At 43.9% G+C, this 20,478-nt stretch overlaps 1 protein-coding gene across 1 annotated transcript in view; it reads left to right on the top strand.

Annotated features, from left to right (window-relative positions):
* Window positions 1–8,232, top strand: part of GABBR2 (gamma-aminobutyric acid type B receptor subunit 2) — a 349,708-nt gene extending 341,476 nt beyond the window's left edge. The window contains exons 18-19 of the mRNA XM_019454378.2: window positions 2,895–3,012; window positions 5,624–8,232. Of these exons, the coding sequence (XP_019309923.1) occupies window positions 2,895–3,012; window positions 5,624–5,789 (284 nt within the window). The 3' untranslated portion in view covers window positions 5,790–8,232. The remainder of the gene's footprint in view (window positions 1–2,894; window positions 3,013–5,623) is intronic.
* Window positions 8,233–20,478: the final 12,246 nt, after the last annotated feature.

Genomic DNA, 20,478 nt, shown 5'->3' with positions numbered 1-20,478 from the left:
AACAAACACTGAATTAACAGGCTCCACCTGTGTGAAGGGAACAGTATGTGCATAGTGAGAAAGGATTCTTCTTACATTTCATTTAATATACTTCTCTATTGTTTGCATCTTGTCATTAGCATTTATTCACTAATTTGCTATAAAATTACTTTTTAAATCAATGAAAAATCTTTACTTTCTTTTTTGTTTTTGTTATAGTTTCCTTTATTATTACATAAGTAATAGCATTCTTATTATAAAATCAAATTATAAAATTTTTACTACATAAGATGTTGATTACAAAAAAAGTTTAAATTGAGATTAGTAACAAGTAAATTGAAAGAATAAAAATTACTGGGGCACCTGGGTAGCTCAGTTGGTTGCACATCTGACTTCAGCTCAGGTCATGGTCTCACAGTTCGTGAGTTTGAGCCCCGCGTTGGGCTCTGTGCTAACAAACAGCTCAGAGCCTGGAGCCTGCTTCAGATTCTGTATCTCTCTCTCTCTCTCCCCCTCTCCTGCTCATGCTCTGCCTCTCTCTGTCTCTCAAAAATAAATAAATGTTAAAAAAGTTTTTTTAAAAGAATAAAAATTACTCATAGTAATTTTTGTATCTGGAAATGTGGGCATTTCAAATTAATGAAAGGAAAGGAATTATTCAATAAATTTAATTGGGACAAGTGGATAGCCATCTGGAAAGGAGTAAAGTTAAATCCCTACCTCACACCTTACATATAAAAGATTTAAATGTAAAAAGTGAAACCATGAAAGAACTAAAAGAAACCATAGGAAAAATTTTTTTAATAATCTCAGATAGGGGAAGGCCTTTCTCAGTTTGAGGCAAAACCCAGAAACCACAAAAGAAAAAGTTGATAAATTTAACTACAAAAAAAATTTTTTTTAACAACACAAAAAGCATAAGTAACCAAAAATTCAAACAAACTAAGCCAAAAAATATTGTAACTCAAGTAATGAGCTTATTGTCTTATATATAAAGAGAAATTTTATATACTTTATATAAAGTATATATAATTATATGCAAATTAATAAGAAAAAGACCAACAACACAAAACAAAATGGGCAAAGACAGTTCTCACAGAAGGAAGTGCAAGAGATTCATATGCTTATGAAAAGATTCTCAATCTCACTCCTTATTAAAAGAATGCAAATGACATCCTTAGTGAGATACCGTTTTCACCAGTAAGACTGGCAAAGACAAGAGATTAAAAAGTTGCAGAGAGTCTGAGGAAACAGTCGAGGAAATGGGCATTCTCAAACATGGCTGGTCGAAATAGAAATTGATCTGATCCAGTGGTTCCACTTTTGGAATTTACCCTAAGAATGTGCAGTCAACTGTCATTATTCATGGGGATTATGTTTGATAAAGCTGCTGTGAACCATGAATTAATTGGTGAACACTGAACCATTGCTCCCCGGGGAAATAGGTCCCCAGGGTTAGGTTCCTGCAAGGCTCTCTCAGGTTGGCATTTTGGCCAACCAATTAGTACATAATTTTGTTATATATGTGTTTCTGTTTGAAGACCTCTTATTTAATATATATTGTTGATTCATTAACATTGACCTCCTGGTAAGCAGCACTAGAACGCATGTCTGAATGAAGATCATCTAACCCGCGGATTTTCTCCATCAGACACATCACAGCCTTCTTGTGTGTAGGCATGCATTCTAGTGCTGTCGACCATAAGGTCGGGGTTCATGTTCCAACACGGTGTGTGTCAGCAAATGACTGCGAAAGCATTACAGGTATTGGTTTGGGGTTACAAATTACTTTCAGTGAGTAGGCAAGTTCGCAAATACAGAATCCATGAATAAGGAGGATCCACTGCACTCACGTGGGGCAAAATGACATTCACTAAGTTTGCTCACTGTAGACAAACAAAACAAAAACCAGTGCTCCTCCAGATCCCTCAAGTTGGGGACCCAGGTTTTTATGTTTTGTATTTCTTTAAATCTCCCTGGGTCGTTCTGAAGCAGAAGGCTGAAAGCATCCATATCATCACATTTTGTGGCTTCACAGTATTTCTTTGAATGGAGACCCCATACATACATGAGTATATAACTAATCCATTTTAACTGGAAAAATTCAGATTAGTTCCAACTTTTTTATATTATAAACAATGCTGACTTGAACATCCTGTGTATAACTGCACACATAACCTTCATCATTTCCTTCGGATAACTCCCAGAAGTAAAAATTCTGAGTAAAAGATATGCACGATTTTTAGTGTTCGATGCTTAGTGCCCCCCAGAAAGATTATGCCAATTTACACTCCCACCAGCAGTTTACTCTTCCCAATCTTTGGCAATCTTATGGATATATATTTTCCCTTGGAGGGCTTTTTCCTTTGTTATTATATCCCTAAGCACCAGTAAAAAAGGACTTTACATTAAAAACTCTCATTTCCAAGTTAGGTTGCCTACATTGGTTGACTTGATTTCCCCCCTTTTTTCTTGGAGAAAGGAAATCCCCCAAGACACCATTTCTATCCCTGGATGGAAGCTTCTAGGCTCACTGCCCTGGTCCTGGAAGAGCTACTGAAGAAACCACAGCTCTGGAAGGATAATGGGCTCTTTGCTATTCTCTTTCCTTGGGCACCATCCTAAAAAGCTTGCATTTTTTTAAATTTGTTTAACATTTATTTATTTTTGAGAGAGAGAGAGAGAGAGAGAGCGTGCATGAGCAGGGAAGAGGCAGAAAGAGGGGGAGACACAGAATCTGAAGCAGGCTCCAGGCACAGAGCCCAACATGGGGCTCAAACATACAAACCGTGAGATCATGACTTGAGCCGAAGTCAAAAGCTTAATCGACTGAGCCGCCTAGGCGCCCAAAAGATTGCATTTTTTAAAAAATGAAGTTAACAGAATGTGTTGTGATATTGTTGTTTTACATTCAGATGGGGGAAAGGCCATTTTAAAAAATCACCTCGATCAAAATCCCCAGCTACAGTGGAACACAACAGAGCCCTCGCGAACATGCAAAGATCCTATAGAAGATATAAACTCCCCAGAACAGTAAGTACTTTCTCCCTGAGAACTATTGTGGAAGAGTACATTACTCCTGCACAGCAATCTCAGTCTGCACCACGTTTTCTCATGCATCATTTTATTTGAACTCCACAGCAATCCCATGATGCAGGTCAAATTACAATGCTCATTTTACAGATGAGAAAACATATTCAGAAAGGGGAGGTGACTTGTGAAAGCTCACCCAGTTTCTAAGTGCAGGAGATAGGATTTGAACCCGGGTCTGTCCACCATCAAACCTGCTGTAGCACACTGCCTTTGTTATGTATAAAACTTAACCTTGCTAAATGCACTGACTCCACAAGTGTTTACCGAGATCTACTGTGTGTCAGACATAGAAATGAAGAAAACGGACAAAAATCCCTTCCTTTGTGGAATTTATGTTCTATCTGGTGACAAAATAACTTCATTTAAAAAGCAAAGTCATAGGTGCTTTGGAGGAAAATAAAGTAGGGAAAGAGGTTGGGGGTCATAATCTTACAGAGAGCCATCAGGGAAGATTCAGTGAGCTGACATGTAAGCAAAGACCTACCTGGACATTTCCATCAGTTTTTTTCCCACTGGCCATTGTTAGTTCTTCCTTGCTTACAGCAGCTTGGAAGCAGAGATTAGAAATGTCAGCACTGAAATGTGGTCCCTGGGAAGTGACAACCAGCAAAGACAGCCAAATCACCAAGTGTAGTGTAACTTGAGGACGTTTCGTTCTAGAGACAATAGCCTCTCAACCCAGTTAGCTCCAAGGCCTGACTGGCTAACACTCCAGAATAATTACTGATGATTATATGGCAGTCATCAGTGGTTTACTTCTCAGTTCCCTCCACTAGAGTGTAAGCACCTTGGGGATAAGGTATGAGTCCCTCCCATGTCCCTTGGACTGAATGCAGGTTCTGGCACTGAGTGGGTTTTCAGCACGTGTCTGTTGAGTGAATGCCAGTGTAAACAGGATCCCACCAGATAGCAAAATGCGATGGCTCTGAGAGGCACAGACAGATGCCCACCTTGCCCAGGCAGACAGCCCTTCCCAGGTGCCCGGAGAGGACACCATTTTCCCACGTCACAGTTGATTCCTCAGCTCCCCTTTTCCTGGTCTCTTTGTCAGCACCCTCTTGCCTTAAGGAATAGATCATAGCTCAGGTTACAGAGGTTCAACTTGAATTTCAAAAGGAGATCTCCAACACACTGGCCTCATGAGCACCTGTGAAGGGTCCTTGGTAGAGCCCTCCAATGAACAAGTCCTTTGGGAGTATGGGGACAGCACTGCCTCTGTCCCCATCCGTCTCAGGAGCCCATTGGTGCCACACATGCACACTAGGGGCACACCTGTTGGGATGAGGTGGCCCCACATGAGTTGATTTGCCTCCCTCACAAAGCACTGTGGTTTCCCAGAAGCAGGAGACCCATCTTCCCCAGTTCTGGCTTTGTTTCCACGAGCAAGTTACAGAAACCCTGTCCACTTCCCTCGTCGTTATAATGAGAATAGCAATACTTCTACCTACTGGGTTTCTGTGAAGATCTGGGGGGTGGGAGGCTCTCACCCTGAGCAGTCAGGCACTGAGGACACAAGGAGGCCTAAGGATACCAAGAATTCAGCTTCCCAGGTACCAGGGGGAACCGCACAAGACGCGGTTAAGGTGACTTACTGCCCGAGGGAGACTCTGATGAGAAGCGGGCCAGGAGAGAGTGGCAGTGAGAAGGGAGTCAGAAGGCTGTCGCCTTTCCCCTGCTGCCAGCAGTCACACACCGCCCCTGGCTCCCAGGGATCTTCTGGCTGTGCTTCTGGAAATTTACCCAGAATTCTGGGAGCTCAAAGGAAGAAGGAGCTCGCTCAGAAGACTTTAAACTGGATATTGAAGGGAAAACAGTTCATCACAGCAGGAGGTGGAGAAAGTATTCCAGGCTGGGGAAAGAGCATGTGCAGAGGCAAGGAAGGGTGGCCATAAGCAGTGTTTTAGGGGAAAGCAGACGCCAGAGGGTTGGGTTTGGGTGGAGAGAGGGTAGAAGTTTCACCTGGAGTATTAGGCAAGAGACAGATCTTAGGCAGCCCTGAATGTCCTCCCCCGGGTTGGAAGGATGACACTAGTCGCCAAAGAAGCTGAAAGAGCAGGAAGGAACCTATCGGAATCAGCCCAGCAAGAAGGGCTGCTGTCCTGAACAAGGCAGGGGCAGAGGAGCCAATGAGGAAGGACAGAGAAGCAAGAAGCCTTTCAGTCCATTTGGAGGCTTGCGAGAGTGAGAACTGCGTCAGCAGCAAAGCCCGTGAGATGAGCAAACCTTGTTCTTAGGAATCACCGCACACTCAGGAAGGCTGCATCTCCCTTTGCTCACTATCTCCCTGGTTATTCCCAGGGCAGTCATTGGCAGGTGTAGGCCTGCACCACATACCTGCTAGATGGGTGAATGGTTAGCTAATGGGACAGGCAGATCTTGGATTCAGGAGAACTGTTCTCCTACCATCAGCTTCTTAGCCAAAGTGAGTCCACGGAACATTCTGGTGAGCAGCCAGATAGCCTTCACTGAAACTCCTCTCTCCCTTCTTCTCTCTCTCTCCTTTCTCCTCTCTCTCTCTCTCTCTCTTCCTCCCTCCCTCTCCCTGCCACAGCATCCAGCGCCGGCTGTCCCTCCAGCTCCCCATCCTCCACCACGCCTACCTCCCGTCCATTGGAGGCGTGGACGCCAGCTGCGTCAGCCCCTGCGTCAGCCCCACCGCCAGCCCCCGCCACAGACATGTGCCACCCTCCTTCCGAGTTATGGTCTCGGGCCTGTAAGGGTGGGAGGCCTGGGGCCGGGGCCTCCCCCATGACAGAACCACACAGAGCAGAGGCTACAGGAACACTGTCAGCTCTGGCTGCGGAGAAGCTGGGCGCCACGGCTGGCCTTGTGGGACTGCTCGATGGCACTCAGGTGGACGGGATGGGGGCACTTGGCACCTGACCTCGCGCCTTATTTGTGAAGTTTTTATTCTTTCACAAAGAAGAGGAATGGAAATGACTTCTTCCTTGATGTCTGCAAAGAAGGAGGAGCTGGGATATTTGAAACTTTGCAAAAAAAAAAAAAAAATCCTAGACAAGGAGAGAATCACTTGAACTCCAGCTAGAAGTCACCGAGTGTCCCTGAGCAGCCTTGAGAAGAGGCGAGGAGGGGCTTCCAGAGAAACCATCTCTGCCTCTGCACACACATCCCTGGCTGTGGCCCCCCAGGCCAGCCCTTCCCCCCTCTGGGGAAGGAGGTGGGCAGGGCAGCCGGGTCCCCAGCTGCCAGTCCAGCCAATCCCAGCCTTCCTGGAACAGGGAGTCCGCAGGTGGCCCGAAGGCTGGGGTACGGGAGCAGGCTGACCCGTATGCCTCCCAGTGGGACCTTACTCTCTGGTAAATGCCACACATTAACACAATAACACCCGTTCCGGGACCGTGGGGATTTAGGGCACGTCACTGCAGACCTGCTCTGCACCATTCAGCGACAGTCGGTCATGCACCCACCACGTTGGCCATGTCCTTGTGTTTGTATCAGGTGTTCCAGTAATCAGGGGGACTACCCGAGCTAATCATGGAATGTCTGTTCCCAGCAAACACGCTAAAGAAAGACTGTGCACTTTAACCTCTCATCAGGGCCCAAGGGCTGCCTGGGGTTGGTTTTTTTCCACTGACTTTGTTTCTGACCAAAGTGAATTGGGCATTCTGCTAGAAGACATCCCTGTAGTCGTAGGGAGAGAGTTGCTAGCTGAGGGCTCCCCTTGGCTTCCCGAAGGTGGCCTTGCATTTGGACAGGCCAGGAGCTCCGCCCTTGGGAGTCCTGGGGGTGACCTGTCAGCACACTAGTCCTCTTCATAAGATCATTCTTCCCTTTCAGTCGAACCCCAGAGGGCACCGGCCTGGGAGTCAGACAAACCTGGGCTCAAGTCCTCACTCCATGGCTGACTCCCTCCATGACCTTGGGAAAGTCACTAGTGTCTCTCTGAGCCTCAGTTTCCCCTCCCCAACAAATTGGGGTTGAAATAACAACACCCATCCTGCCTACCTCACAGGGTCACTCTGGGGATCAAAACTTTCCTCCAGGAAAGCTTCGTACCAAATGGTGAAGCAGCCCTGACCCATGAGGTATCAGGATGACCACGACCTTTGGCCCTCATGACCACCAGGGGTTTGGCCCAGAGGAGCTCCCAGCACAGCCCCTCTACCGGGATAACCTGGTGGAGCGAGGCTCCCGACGACTTTTGTGACATTCCTAGACAGGTTCATTCTTTGCTAAAGAAAGACCTGAATGACAGCGTCCAGGATATCTGCACAACTGAGCGGTCGCTCACTCCCTAAAGAAACCTAATGGCAGCTTCAACAGGCAGGCAATAATCTCTTCCCAGACCACTGAAGTCAGGAATATACTGCTGTCACCACCAGACTTTGACAAAAGGGCCCACAGGAATCCTACCATCGCCAACATTTCAAAACACCCTCTTTCACGTAGCATAATAGCTTTCCCCTCCCCTTCCCCAGAGAGAGGTTATGGAGGTACTGTAGCTTTTAGGGAAAAAAAAAAAATGTCAACACATCACAGGTCAATTTGAAGTCATTGTCTGTTTAGGCACTAAAAATCGGTGTTGTCACTCACTGTGTATTACCAGTATTTACTTGCTTTCTTGATTTCACCAAAACCAGATTTAATTTAAAGGACCACATTAATTTTTCAAAGGGAAGGAGACAATTCATTGTACATAATGTATACACACACACACACACACACACACACACACACACACACAAATATACCTGTAGAAATATTATTCCAGCATAGCAGGAAAAAAAAGAAACAAAAGTATTGGACAGTCGGAGGTGAGTGTGTGCGTCCGTAACCCGTTGTGACCCCTGAACGTGCACAGTCTTCTAGGTTAACCCACAAAGTACATTTTCTGTCTTAATGATACTGTAGGTTCACCCATTTTTTTTAATTTCCCTGCAAATAACAAGACCCACAGAAGTGACCCTAGCTATTTAACAGTTCTGTTCTTTTATATGCAGCAAATACACCGTACATTTCTGAAGAGGCTTCAGCCTGAAGGCATTTTCCAATGACGTTAGTGCACAAACGCTTTAAATTAGACTGGAACTGCCAGAATCAAATGTAAATGAGGAATTTCTCGTACCCCTATTGCATGGTATCAATTTTTAATAAATTGTTGCAAATTTGTTTTTATGAATAAAAGGGAAAAAAAACCCACTGTCATCTTTAATGTCTACTCATCCCCAAATTGGGGTCAGATCTGGTCATATTCCTCTGCTGGCAAACTCAGGGGACAGTTCCGGGTTGCCTCCTCAGCCACCTTCTGCGGAGAGTAACGGAACAGCCCTGCTGCCGTGTGCCCCCCAGCTGCTGGATCCGAGGGTGGGAACCTGACCTGAGCGGGGCCAGTATGCCCAGTCCCCAGGATATCTCCATGTAGAGAGATTTAGCCATGAAAGAGAAACACGAAGCCAGCATGGAAAGAAACAGGATCAAGAGATGGGTCTCGATGGCGTCTGAGTAGCTGGTCCGCTGTTCCCGAAAGCCGGCAGCACGCTAGGAAGGATTCTCAGTTCTCCAAACAAAACACCCTTTTGCCGAAGTTCAAGTTCTGTTCTCATCTGTTGCAACCAAAAAGTCCCTATATAACCTAGAAGCCTTGCTGCTGCCCTAGCCATAACTGCCCCTCCAGGCCTGACAGCCTGTGCTTTGGAACCCATTCTCCTTCCATCCTCATCACCTGCCTCCCCACTTAATGCACTTCCTGCACTATGCTGGGCCCTCAGCCTACAGCCCCACCTCAGATCCCACCATCCTTCAACATCCCATCCAAAACACCCTCCTAGATCCCTCGATGTGAGATCCTCTCCCTATTTTCTGTGTTCAGGGCGCTCTCCCCTTCTCACGGCACTGGTTACGTGCTCATGTTGGCCCCTCCTCCCAACCCCAGACCATGAGCTCCCCGAGGACGGGAGTCACATTGGCTTCCTCGATGTCCCACCCAGCGTCAGGCCCTCCCATTGGCTCAGAACAATCTTCCATGAGACTTTTGCAGAATTAGACGTTTGGGCTGAGGTATGGTGACTGGGTCTGGAAGACAGAGCAGAGGCAAGGTGGCCAAAGCAGGCTAGGGAGACCCAAGGCCTTGTGATTGGGTGCGGGCCCCAGAAAAGGGAGGACTGGACCCACAGATTTCATTGGAAGACTGGTCCCAGGCTGGAGCTTTCTGGTGTTGGATCTTCAGTGGTGAGCCTGCCAAGGAGCAGGCCTCTTGAATCCTGGCCAGGAGAGAACTCTGCTCCACGACATCTAGGTTACCTAAGTAACAGACAACATTTTACCCCATAGAGCCATAAATCTCAAAGATCCTGAATGCAAAAGCGGAAATCTTAGAAGGCAATACCAGTGACACAACAGTCAACCAGGATCACGAAATAAAGTCCACGCACGGAGCGTTGGAGTGGGGTGAAACTGGACAGGCTCCCAGCCTGCAGGCTCTGGTGGTAGTGAAGAGCTATTGGCTTGGCACTCTTTGCTCTCGACGTCTTGGCTGCTGTCTCAGCTCTGGTTTGTCACATCTGTAACTGGAGAGTTTCCACGCGTGGTGAGTTAGGGCTCTGTGCCAAACCAAAGGAAATGCCTTTGATTTCCCTCCATCTGAATGCCAATGCAAAAACCCCAGAGCAGTGTTTCTGAAACTGAAAACCATAGGGACACCTTTTAAGACACAGCGTCGACTTTAAATTGTTTTTATAAAGAAAGTTCTCTAAATGTGTTTCCAACCAAATACAAGCTCATGCTTCTATCTTTCACATAAAAGCAAAACAAATTTATAAGTTCAATGCAAATAAAATGACTAACCCAATAAAGATCATATTGACAACATTGGTTTAATGGGATAGATGAGGTTTTGCAGAAAAATAACTCGCAGCTCGCAACACGAGCACAGCACCGACTGCTCCCAGGCACATACCTTTGAGTTCAGCCTGCCCGGGTGCGATGACTCAATCATCACACTGCGTTTCTTTATTTAAACCACCGTGAACACTTCATTCATTCAGCACTCCGTGATATCGTTTGGCCTTCACTCGGCTCTCACACATCACTTCTCTGTTAAATCCACCTTTGTGTTTTTCTCATGAGCCATTGCCAGCGACGGGGCCACCCAGGCAATACTCACAAATCAGATGGTGATTGAGCGCTGATGTTCACTGAACACCAGGCGAAGTGCTTTGCGGGCATAATCTCATTTAGATCTCACAGGGACCCCAGAGTAGGAATGATTAGTGCGGCCCTTTTGTAGCTAAAGGCACTCAGGCACAGAGGATGAGTGCTGTCCCGAGTCTCGCAGCTGAGATGTAGAGAGGGAATTTGAACAGGGACAATGCCAGAACATACCCTCTTTACCACTTCCTGAAACTGCCTTGTCGGGAGGAACTGGATTCCGATGGCCTGGAAGATGCCTATTTAATTTGTTTTTAGATTCTCTTGAAATAAAAATTCAATCTTTTTAAATTTTATGGATTTGCATACCTCTGAGATTCACCCATGGCATCGCCTGAGGCTCTGAAACACCAGTCTGAGCGCCTCTGGCCTGGACAATGTGAGCAGGGGAAACCCTCACCATGCGGAAGCCCAGGCAAGCCAATAACATGGAAGAAGCTACAGCAGAGACAGAACTCTGCCCGAGTGGCCCGTTGGCCAGACCCCCCATCCCCCGTCCCTGATCACTGAATCAAGAGCTCAGTTCTCCCAGATCTGGCAAGACTCTGCCCAGCCCAGGGCAGAGGAAGCAAGATAGCAGATGCTCACCCCTTTGGGGAGAAATGCCGGCCTTGGATATGATATTCACTGCTTAAAATGATCAGGCTGGAAGTGCCAGGGTGGCTCAGTCGGTTGAGTAACCAACTTCAGCTTAGGTCATGATCTCATGGTTTGTGGGTTCAAGCCCCACATCGGGCTCTGTGCTGACAGCTCAGAGCCTGGAGCCTGCTTCGGATTCTGTGTCTCCCTTGCTGTCTGCCCCTCCCCCGCTCATGCTCTGTCTCTCTCTGTCTCTCTCTCTCAAAAGTAAACATTAAAAAAAAATGTTTTTAATGATCATGCTGGTAAAAACTGGAAAATAATCAAACACTATCAACAGAACAAAAATAAAATGTGATATAATATATTCAGAGTGGAATATTATATAGTAATAACGGGAAAAACTACCACTACTGTGATAATATGAAAGAATCTGAAAAACATGCAGACTGAAAGAAGTCAGACAGAAAGAGGACGTACTGTAAGATCCCATTAATATCAAGTTCAAAAACAAGCAAAGCTCATCTATTAGACATGAGAATAGTGGTTACCCTCGGTGGGGATAGATAGTGGGAAAGATGATATGAGGAGGACCTATGGGTGCTGGTAATGTTCAAGTTCTTGGTCTGAGCACTGGTTACAGGCCTGTGTTCACTTCATGAAAATTCTTTGATCTGTACACTTACGATGTGTGATTACACATATATACACATATGCATATAATCACACACACAAATGTCTATAATCACACATCATAAGTATATACCTCAATAAAATATGCCTCTTCCTGGGCAGGAAAAAAAAAATCAATGTAGAACCTATGAAGATTCTACAGCATAAACACAGACAAACAGCACACAGGTGCGCCTGCATGGCTCAGTTGAGCATCCGACTCTTGATTTCAGCTCAGGTCATGATCCCAGAGTCGTGGGATCGAGCCCCACGTTGGGCTCCACGCTGAGAGTGGAATCTGCTTAAGATTCTCTCTCTCTTTCTCTCTCTCTCTCTCTCTCTCTCTCTCTCTCAAAAAAAAAAAAAAAAAAAAAAGACAAACAGCACACAATACGCTAAGCCTGAACGTGCTTTGGGAAAAGATTTCCTGTAAGAAGCAGAAGTGAACGTCAAATCTCATTCAATCTGTAGTCTCAAGAAAAAAAAAAAAACAGTAAAACCAGGTTTCTGTGAGACAAAGTAGATTTATAGATCAATTGGTGAGGCAATGGGCTGAGAAGAAAAGGAGAGAAGGGAGAGAGGGAAGGCACGGGGGGGGGGGAGATTCTGGGATCAAGGTAGAGTCAGAAGGCCATGCATTTAACTCCTTCCCTCCTAATTTCTTGCTACAATAGCCTACCCAGTAGAGAGAAAGCCATATGACAATTCTACCTAGACCATTTCTGGAAACTAGAGAAAAGAAGTCTCATGCACACTCCTAAAAACTCAGTTTCCACTGTGTGGGCAAGAGTCAGGGAGGAGAGCACCTTCGGGCCAGCCTCTTCCCAGCATCCATGCAGAAGGCCGCTTTGGGAGTCAATTTTAACTCCACAGCAGGAAAGCCACTGGAATGTTACCAGTGCTTCTGGATTGGGTTTCAGAGCCTCTGCTCTGAGTTCTAAGGACTACCAGATGTGAGGCTGTTATCTCAGTGCAGGGCCCACAGGGAGTCATGATTTCATATGATTTCTGCAGAAAAGACCTGCAACATCCACCTTCACTCACCCCCAACCCTGTACGTACAGCCTGAAGGTGGGGGCGAGGTAGGCTTTGTGGGTCAAAGCTAGAGGAAGCAAGAGAATGTGAAGTTCACGGATCAGCAGCCATCGCTTTCTCATCCCTTGGGGAACAGGGTGGGCATTAGACAAGTTCTCTTCCCCCGTAAGATTAGGGGTGCCCAGAGTATTCCTATGTACCCTTTCCCCACCACCAAGTAAAGGATTCACAATGCCCTTTAGCCAAAAACTTCAGAACCACTGGTGTGATACCCAGGGCTGATGCTGCTGGGGTGTGGAGAAAGGGGCCAGAAGATGGCCCAGCTGAGGAGAGGAGGGGTCTGAGGGTGGCCAGCAGCATTCCCCGTGTGGCTTGGCAGGAGACGTGAGTTTCCCATGGAGTGACTGAACACTAAGGAAGATTGCGGGGGGTTCATTCATCTTAAAGGAGGCTAAGGAGTGGTCTGCCAGTGGGCAGGCTGAAGAGAAAGAAGAGGGCTGAGCTTCCAGAGTAGGCTGCTATATCTCCTTGCTGTCCTTAGAGCATCCCGAGGCCCCAGGTTAAACACAAATGCAGTGTCATTAAGAATTCCATGGTCGGGGTGCCTGGGTGGCTCAGTCGGTTAAGTGTCCGACTTCAGCTCAGGTCATGATCTCACAGCTCGTGAGTTCGAGCCCCGCGTCGGGCTCTGTGCTGACAGCTCAGAGCCTAGAGCCTGTTTCAGATTCTGTGTCTCCCTCTCTCTCTGCCCCTTCCCTGCTCATGCTGTGTCTCTCTCTTTCTCAAAAATAAATAAACATTAAAAACAAAAAAAGAATTCCATGGTCATCTCCAAGGAAACTCCCTCCCCAGTAAAATCCTTCCACTTTTCCACATGGCTTTGCAGAAACTGAGATCTTTCCTTTCCCCATTGTCTGATCTCTTCAAAATATATGTCAAAGGGGGAAGATGTGACTCAGCAAGGCAGATGTCCCCATTTGCTTAGCATCTTGGAGATGAAAGTTACCAGGGGTCTGCATTTATCTCCCTGCCGTCATACCTCCAGTTCTGGCCATGCGCTTTCTGAAGGGGCAGTTCTGGAGGAGGGGGAACTAATTAGTGACAAGCCTAGAAATCATGTCACGGGGGCAGTGGGAAAGCATGGCATGACAACAATTACCTTCTGTGGGAAGCAGTCACATATAAAACGTGCCATCCTCCTCCTTATTGCATCAAAGTGACAAAGGAGGACGGACTGCAGTAAGTTCCAGGAAGACAGTTTTGGCTCAGCAAACGTTAAGTTTACATAATGGAATAGGGAGCCTCAAGAGAAAGTGGCCGTGCCATCTCCACAAGGATTCATTCAAATCAGGAGGCTGGAGAGGGAATTCTTCCACTGGGTCAGAGGTTGAAATGGATAAGTCTGAAGACCTGTGTTTCAGTTTGCAAATGGACAACGCACGTGTCATGTTGGGGCAAACATGCGTTTGCTTTTGTTAGCGCAACGTTTGCCTACAAAGTGGTTTTTTTATTCAAATTTTTTATTTAAATAAAATCTGCATTTCCAGTTTCTTTTGAAAAGTAGAATAGAGCTGAGTAGAGGTACTCCTTTATATAGGTCATATGTTCTTTAATTCACCATAGCTGCACTGTTCCCTATTATTGTACTACATCAAAGCCAAGTGTCAATTGACATTTACCATCCTGCTTGTACTCTGGGGTTTTTTTCCTTACGCCCAACCTACTTAACTCATATATATTATTACCTGCCTTCTCTCCATAGGCATTTGAGTGGATGATCTTTGTTAAATGCTATGGCTCTCAACCTTCATTTGAAACAATGGTATAGAGCTACGTTCATCTCAATTCTCCCTCTCTCTCCATGTTCACTGAAGGTTTGCAGCGCATGTGAACAGGACAGGAAGTCACAAAAATGCCATATTCACCCAGCCCTGGACCTAGTAGCTCCCAGTAACCCAGTGGAGAGAAGAAAGGTAATTCCTGGGGTATGCTTCCACTGGTGGATCATGAAGCCACACTACGTCTTCAGGACAGTGGCCATTTTCCATTTTTAAAGAAACATTAGGGGGCGTCTGGGTGGCTCCGTCAGTTAGGCATCTGACTCTTGATTTCGGCTCAGGTCATGATCTCATGGTTTGTGAGTTGAAGCCCCACATCAGGCTCTGCGCTGATAGCACAGAGCCTGCTTGGGATTCTGTCTCCCTCTCTCTCTGCCTCTCCCCCACTTGTGCTCTATATCTCTCTCAAAATGAAAATAAACTTAAAAAAATAAGAATCATAAAGAGACATTATTCCTCATTGAAGGAACGTTACTATCTAGTTGACTCCATTTAGAAGAGCTCAGAGACCTCTGTTACTTAATGAAACCAGTAAGAAACAGGAAAACTTTTTTGTCTGCTAGCTTGGAATAAAAATAAGAATTTGGACAATGACCTGGATCAAATGCATGTTGGGAGTTCTCTATTAGCTTAAAGGACCTATGATTCTTAGAATTCTTACTAATATTAGTAGCTAGCACTTCTTAAATTCTTTCTATAGCCAGATACTATGTAAGCACTTTACATGGAATATCTCCCATAATTGTGTAATAACACTGCAGGAGAGGTATTATGATTATCTTCAGTTATATAGATGAAGAAATTCAGGCACAGAGAGGATAAGTAACTTGTCCAAGGTCACACATCTAGGGATGATGGAGCCAGAATTCAAGTCCAGACCATCTAACTCCAAAGACAGGAGAAGAAGTGATTAAAGTACCACCAAGATTTGATACTTAATGTCCCAATGGGATTTCCTCTCCCTACCCATTAAATGATGTTGCTACATTTCTTGCCAAGCATACCAGGAACATAAAACACAAAAGTCTCGTTTTCTTTTCTCTGGCTTATAAAGTTGTGAACATTAAACTAAAAATATTCCTCCGTGTTATTTGATTTTAAAATATAAAATAAATTAAAAAGTGGGACGCCTGGGTGGCTCAGGCGATTGAGTGTCCAACTCTTGATTTCAGCTCAGGTCTTGATCCCAGGGTTGTGGGATCAAGCCCCGCATCAGGCTCCATGCTAAGCATGGAGCCTGCTTGGTATTCTCTCTCTCTCTCTCTCTCTCTCTCTCTCTCTCTCTCTCTCCTGTCCCTTTCCCCCTCTTGTGCTCTTTTTCTCTCTCTCAAATATAAATAAAAAATAAATAAATAAATAAGATTTTTAAAAATGAATTAAAAAACAAGTTTCCCGGGATCAGAGTTCCTTTGGCAGAATTTGATTCACGTTCAAATTCAAAGAATTGGAAATGGAATATAAAATAGAAGAGCATTCTGGGAATGCAAGCTGGTGCAGCCACTCTGGAAAACAGTATGGAGGTTCCTCAAAAAACTAAAAATAGAACTACCCTACGATCCAGCAATTGCACTACTAGGCATTTATCCAGGGGATACAGGTGTGCTGTTTCGAAGGGACACATGCACCCCCATGTTTATAGCAGCACTATCAACAATAGCCAAAGTATGGAAAGAGCCCAAATGTCCCTCGCTGGATGAATGGATAAAGAAGATGTGGTATATATATATATATATATATATATATATATATATATATATATATACACACATACATACAATGGAGTACTACTCGGCAATCAAAAAGAATGAAATCTTGCCATTTGCAACTACGTGGATAGAACTGGAGGGTATTATGCTAAGTGAAATTAGTCAGTCAGAGAAAGACAGATATCATGACTTCACTCATATGAGGACTTTAAGAGACAAAACAGATGGACATAAGGGAAGGGAAACAAAAATATAAAAACAGGGAGGGGGACAAAGCAGAAGAGACTCATAAATATGGAGAACAGAGAGTTACTGGAAGGGGTGTGGGGGGGGGATGGGCTAATGGGTAAGGGGCATTAAGGTATCTCCTCCTGAAATCATTGTTGAACTATACACTAATTTGGATGTAAATTTAAAAAAATAAAATAAAATAAAATAAATGTTAAGTGAAAAAAATAAGATGGGCCATATATATAGTTTGATCTTATTAAATAAAAAGAAAAAACTGAAAAAAAGTAAGGGGAACTAATGATATTAATAAAGTATTTTATTTAATCAAAAAAATTAGAGCATTCAATGTCTGCAGTATCCAGTCATTCCTTCCAGATTCTATAGCTAAACGCTGTCAAACTTGTGCTTGACGTGTGGAGCCAAACCTCCGTTATGTTCAATCATGCAGACCTTAGCTGAGAGATGGATACTCTTTATGGTGATCCTTCCAGGTAACTAACGAGCTGTTTTGACCTCTGAGGTTATATTATGATGACATATCCATGCAAAACTAAACACTATCTCTCTGTTTGCATAATTCAGTATTTTGCAGGAAAACTGCCAATGAGAATCCTATTTGCAAATGACTTGTGGGTTCAAGTGAACCTAATTCCCTTTTAAAAATATGTATTTAAAAATCGTATGCCCCGGGGCGCCTGGGTGGCGCAGTCGGTTAAGCGTCCGACTTCAGCCAGGTCACGATCTCGCGGTCCGTGAGTTCGAGCCCCGCGTCAGGCTCTGGGCTGATGGCTCGGAGCCTGGAGCCTGTTTCCGATTCTGTGTCTCCCTCTCTCTCTGCCCCTCCCCCGTTCATGCTCTGTCTCTCTCTCTGTCCCAAAAATAAATTAAAAAAAAAATAAAAAATAAAAAATAAAAATAAAAATCGTATGCCCCAAGTAAACTTGAATCCTTTGGGCTTATTATCAATTGGAAATTATATTACTCAAAAATAGGTCTAATAGAAAGCATATGATGATGTTTTGCTGACCAGAACACCTAGAGTTTTAAAAATGTGTTTTCAATAAGACTGTACTCCTTCCTTAATAAGAGAGCTAAAGCTAACCCCTAGTAAGACGGAAAAAATTTGACAAGGAAGACAACTCCAAATAACTTGAGGCATAATGTTCATTAGTGCATGTAATAAGCCCTTATATTGAACACAAAGAAAGACATGATTTCGTTGATAGAAATTCATTTCTCTTGCCTTCACTAAATAAATGGGTTGAAGGAACATGTAAAATATATTCCCTTTAAGGATGTCAAAGTATTAACATGCCTGTTTGGGATATGATGTGGGGGAAGGGGATATTGTTTGGTGCCTCTTTTAAGTAAGCCCTTTGACAAAATTGAGAACACTCAACATACCCAAGGGCAGTACAGAATAAAGGCCACAAGGGGTCGCTTTCTGACAACCTCTTGCTTTGCAGCTAACAATATTCTTGCGGGGAAGTAAGGGAGGGGGGGAGAGATGTTAACTATATTTTGATGTAATAACCAGAAGTGCATTTACTAGAATGCATAACAAACAATATGTCTAGATCAACAGAAGTTTCCCTACACCAAAACTTCAATCGTTTTTTTTTTTTCCTTTTTATTTTCTTTTCCCCCCGGGGCAACCCTAAGCCTGTTGGTATTATTAAAGATGAAGAATACTGACGAGAAAATTTTCTGTCATTACCTTTTGGTCTTCAAAAACATTCGGTGGGATGTCCTGGGGACAAATTATGATCCCTGTCTTACCGGTGAAGAAACCAAAGCCCAGAAAGGTTGTAATTGGCCAATGAAAATTCCAGTGGCCCGGCCTCCTGACACCCACCACCCCTAACTGGGAACTGTATGCCCTGCCTCTCCCCACATCCCTCAGAGTGTAGATGGTTGGGAGTAGGGAGTGACTATTTTGCTTTTTGGAAATTAGTGTAAATAGTTTATATAAAACTGTCTGATATGAACTTGTATTTGATTATGTTTATAAAATAAGGCTTCAGAGAGTTTTCCTGGGTGCTCTAAGCCACTTTGAGCTGTGTCTCGGATGGGTTTACAAAGAGGCTCATTTTGTCGTTAGGAGTGTGTATTTGTTTGTTAGGGCTGCCAAACAAAGTATAGTTTGGGTGGTTTAAACCACAGAAATTTATGTTCTCACAATTCTGGAGGCTAGAAATCCAAGATCAAGGTGTCGACAGGGCTGGTTTTGTCTGACCTTTTGTAGACGGCTAGAGGTCTTCTCTCTGTCTTCACATGGTCTTCCCCCTGTCTGTGTCTGTGTCCTAATCTTCTCTTTGTATAAGGATACCAGTCATACTGGCACCTCACTTTACTTTAATTACCTCTTTAAAGGCCCTGTCTTCAAAAACAGTCACATTCTGAGGTACTGGGGGAGGGAGCGGTTAGGGCCTCAACATGTGAATTTGGAGGAGATACAATTCAATCTGTAACAGGGTGGAAAAGTTGAGAAACCTGCGTTACCCCTTCCAACTCTTGACCATGACAATGATAGTGTTCTAGTGTGTGTCCTTAGGCTACAACTCTGGAGAGTTGGATGTTATGTATTTCTTTCTCTAGAAAGCTCCTTAATTAATCTTGTTTTTGTATGTAATTTTCTTGATTGTTTCCTATGGGAGTGGAGCTCGAAGAACAGGTTTATGATCTCCATTCTTTTACTTTTTTCTTTAATGCTCTCCACAATAAGGGTAGTTACCATGTGTCAGCATACAAAGTTATTACAACACTATTGATGATATTCCCCATACTGTACCTCCATCCCTGGGACTTCTTTATTTTACATCCAGAAGTCTGTATGATCCCCGTTCTTCAAGTAAGAATTATATTCAACTTTGGAGCAACTTAAAAACAGGAACAGTTGTGTACTTACAAGTACATTTTTTTGAAGTTTATTTATTTTGAAAGAGAGAGAGAGCAGGAGAGAGGCAGAGAGAAAGGGAGAGAGAGAATCCCAAGCAGGCTCCACACTGTTAGTGCAGAGCCCTATGCGGGGCTCCAACTCACGAACCATAAGATCATGACCTGAGCAGAGATCAAGAGTCGGATACTCAACAGACTGAGCCACCCAGGTGCCCCACAAGTACATTTTATTTAAGATTTAAATTACATATTTTTTTAACTGTGGAAAATACAGAAAGCAAAAAAGAAGAAAATGAAAATTATTTTTAATCCCACCCCTAGAGAAAATGCTACTAATATTATGCATGTTTCCAATCTTTTATACATATACATAATACACCATACATATGTAAATATGTAATATATATATATATATATATATATATATATATATATATATATATATAATATATTTACCAATAGTAAGTTTTGTGAAAATGGTTTTGTGGTCTGCTTTGTTAACCTAATATTTTCCTTTATTTTAATTTTTTTTTTACGTTTATTTATTTTTGAGATAGAGAGAGACAGAGCATGAACAGGGGAGGGTCAGAGAGAGGGAGACACAGAATCTGAAGCAGGCTCCAGGCTCCGAGCTGTCAGCACAGAGCCTGACACGGGACTCGAACTCACGGACCATGAGATCATGACCTGAGCTGAAGTCAGACGCTTAACCAACTGAGCCACCCAGGTGCCCCTAACCTAATATTTTCCATATCATTTCATATCCTCCTGCAAAAAGTAATTAATCAGTTACCTAACCAACTTCAGATTTTGGGACATTTATATTGATTCAAATTTTTGAAGTAATAAGTAATACTGTGATGAACATATTTGTAAGCATGTATGATTTTTTTCTTATGACAAATTCTTAGAGATGGAACTTTAAACCACAGGACACACAAAGTTCCAGGACTTTTGACCTAGCTGCCAAGTTATTTTCTGTGTTCCTTGTCCCAATTTACATCACTCTCCTCTGATCCCTCCTCTAGGAGACTGATGTGCCCCCATTCAAGGGACAGATTACATACAAAAAAAAAAAAAAAAAAAAAGCTGACCAATATTAATTATAGGTCAAAATTACTGGAGTGGTTAAAAGGTTTTGCTCTTTACACATTTAGTCTTTTCTTTCGTGAATGGATTGTTGATTTGTCCATTATTTTCATTGCTTCTTTGACTTACTGACTTGTGTGTGCAGCTTATAAATATTAACCCTGCATCATATGTGTTACAAATGTGTTTCA

This window comes from Panthera pardus, unplaced genomic scaffold, assembly GCF_024362965.1.
Source record: "Panthera pardus isolate Hobbes unplaced genomic scaffold, ASM2436296v1 HiC_scaffold_20, whole genome shotgun sequence".
Lineage (NCBI taxonomy): Eukaryota > Metazoa > Chordata > Mammalia > Carnivora > Felidae > Panthera > Panthera pardus.
This window is presented reverse-complemented; position numbering and strand designations above follow the sequence as displayed.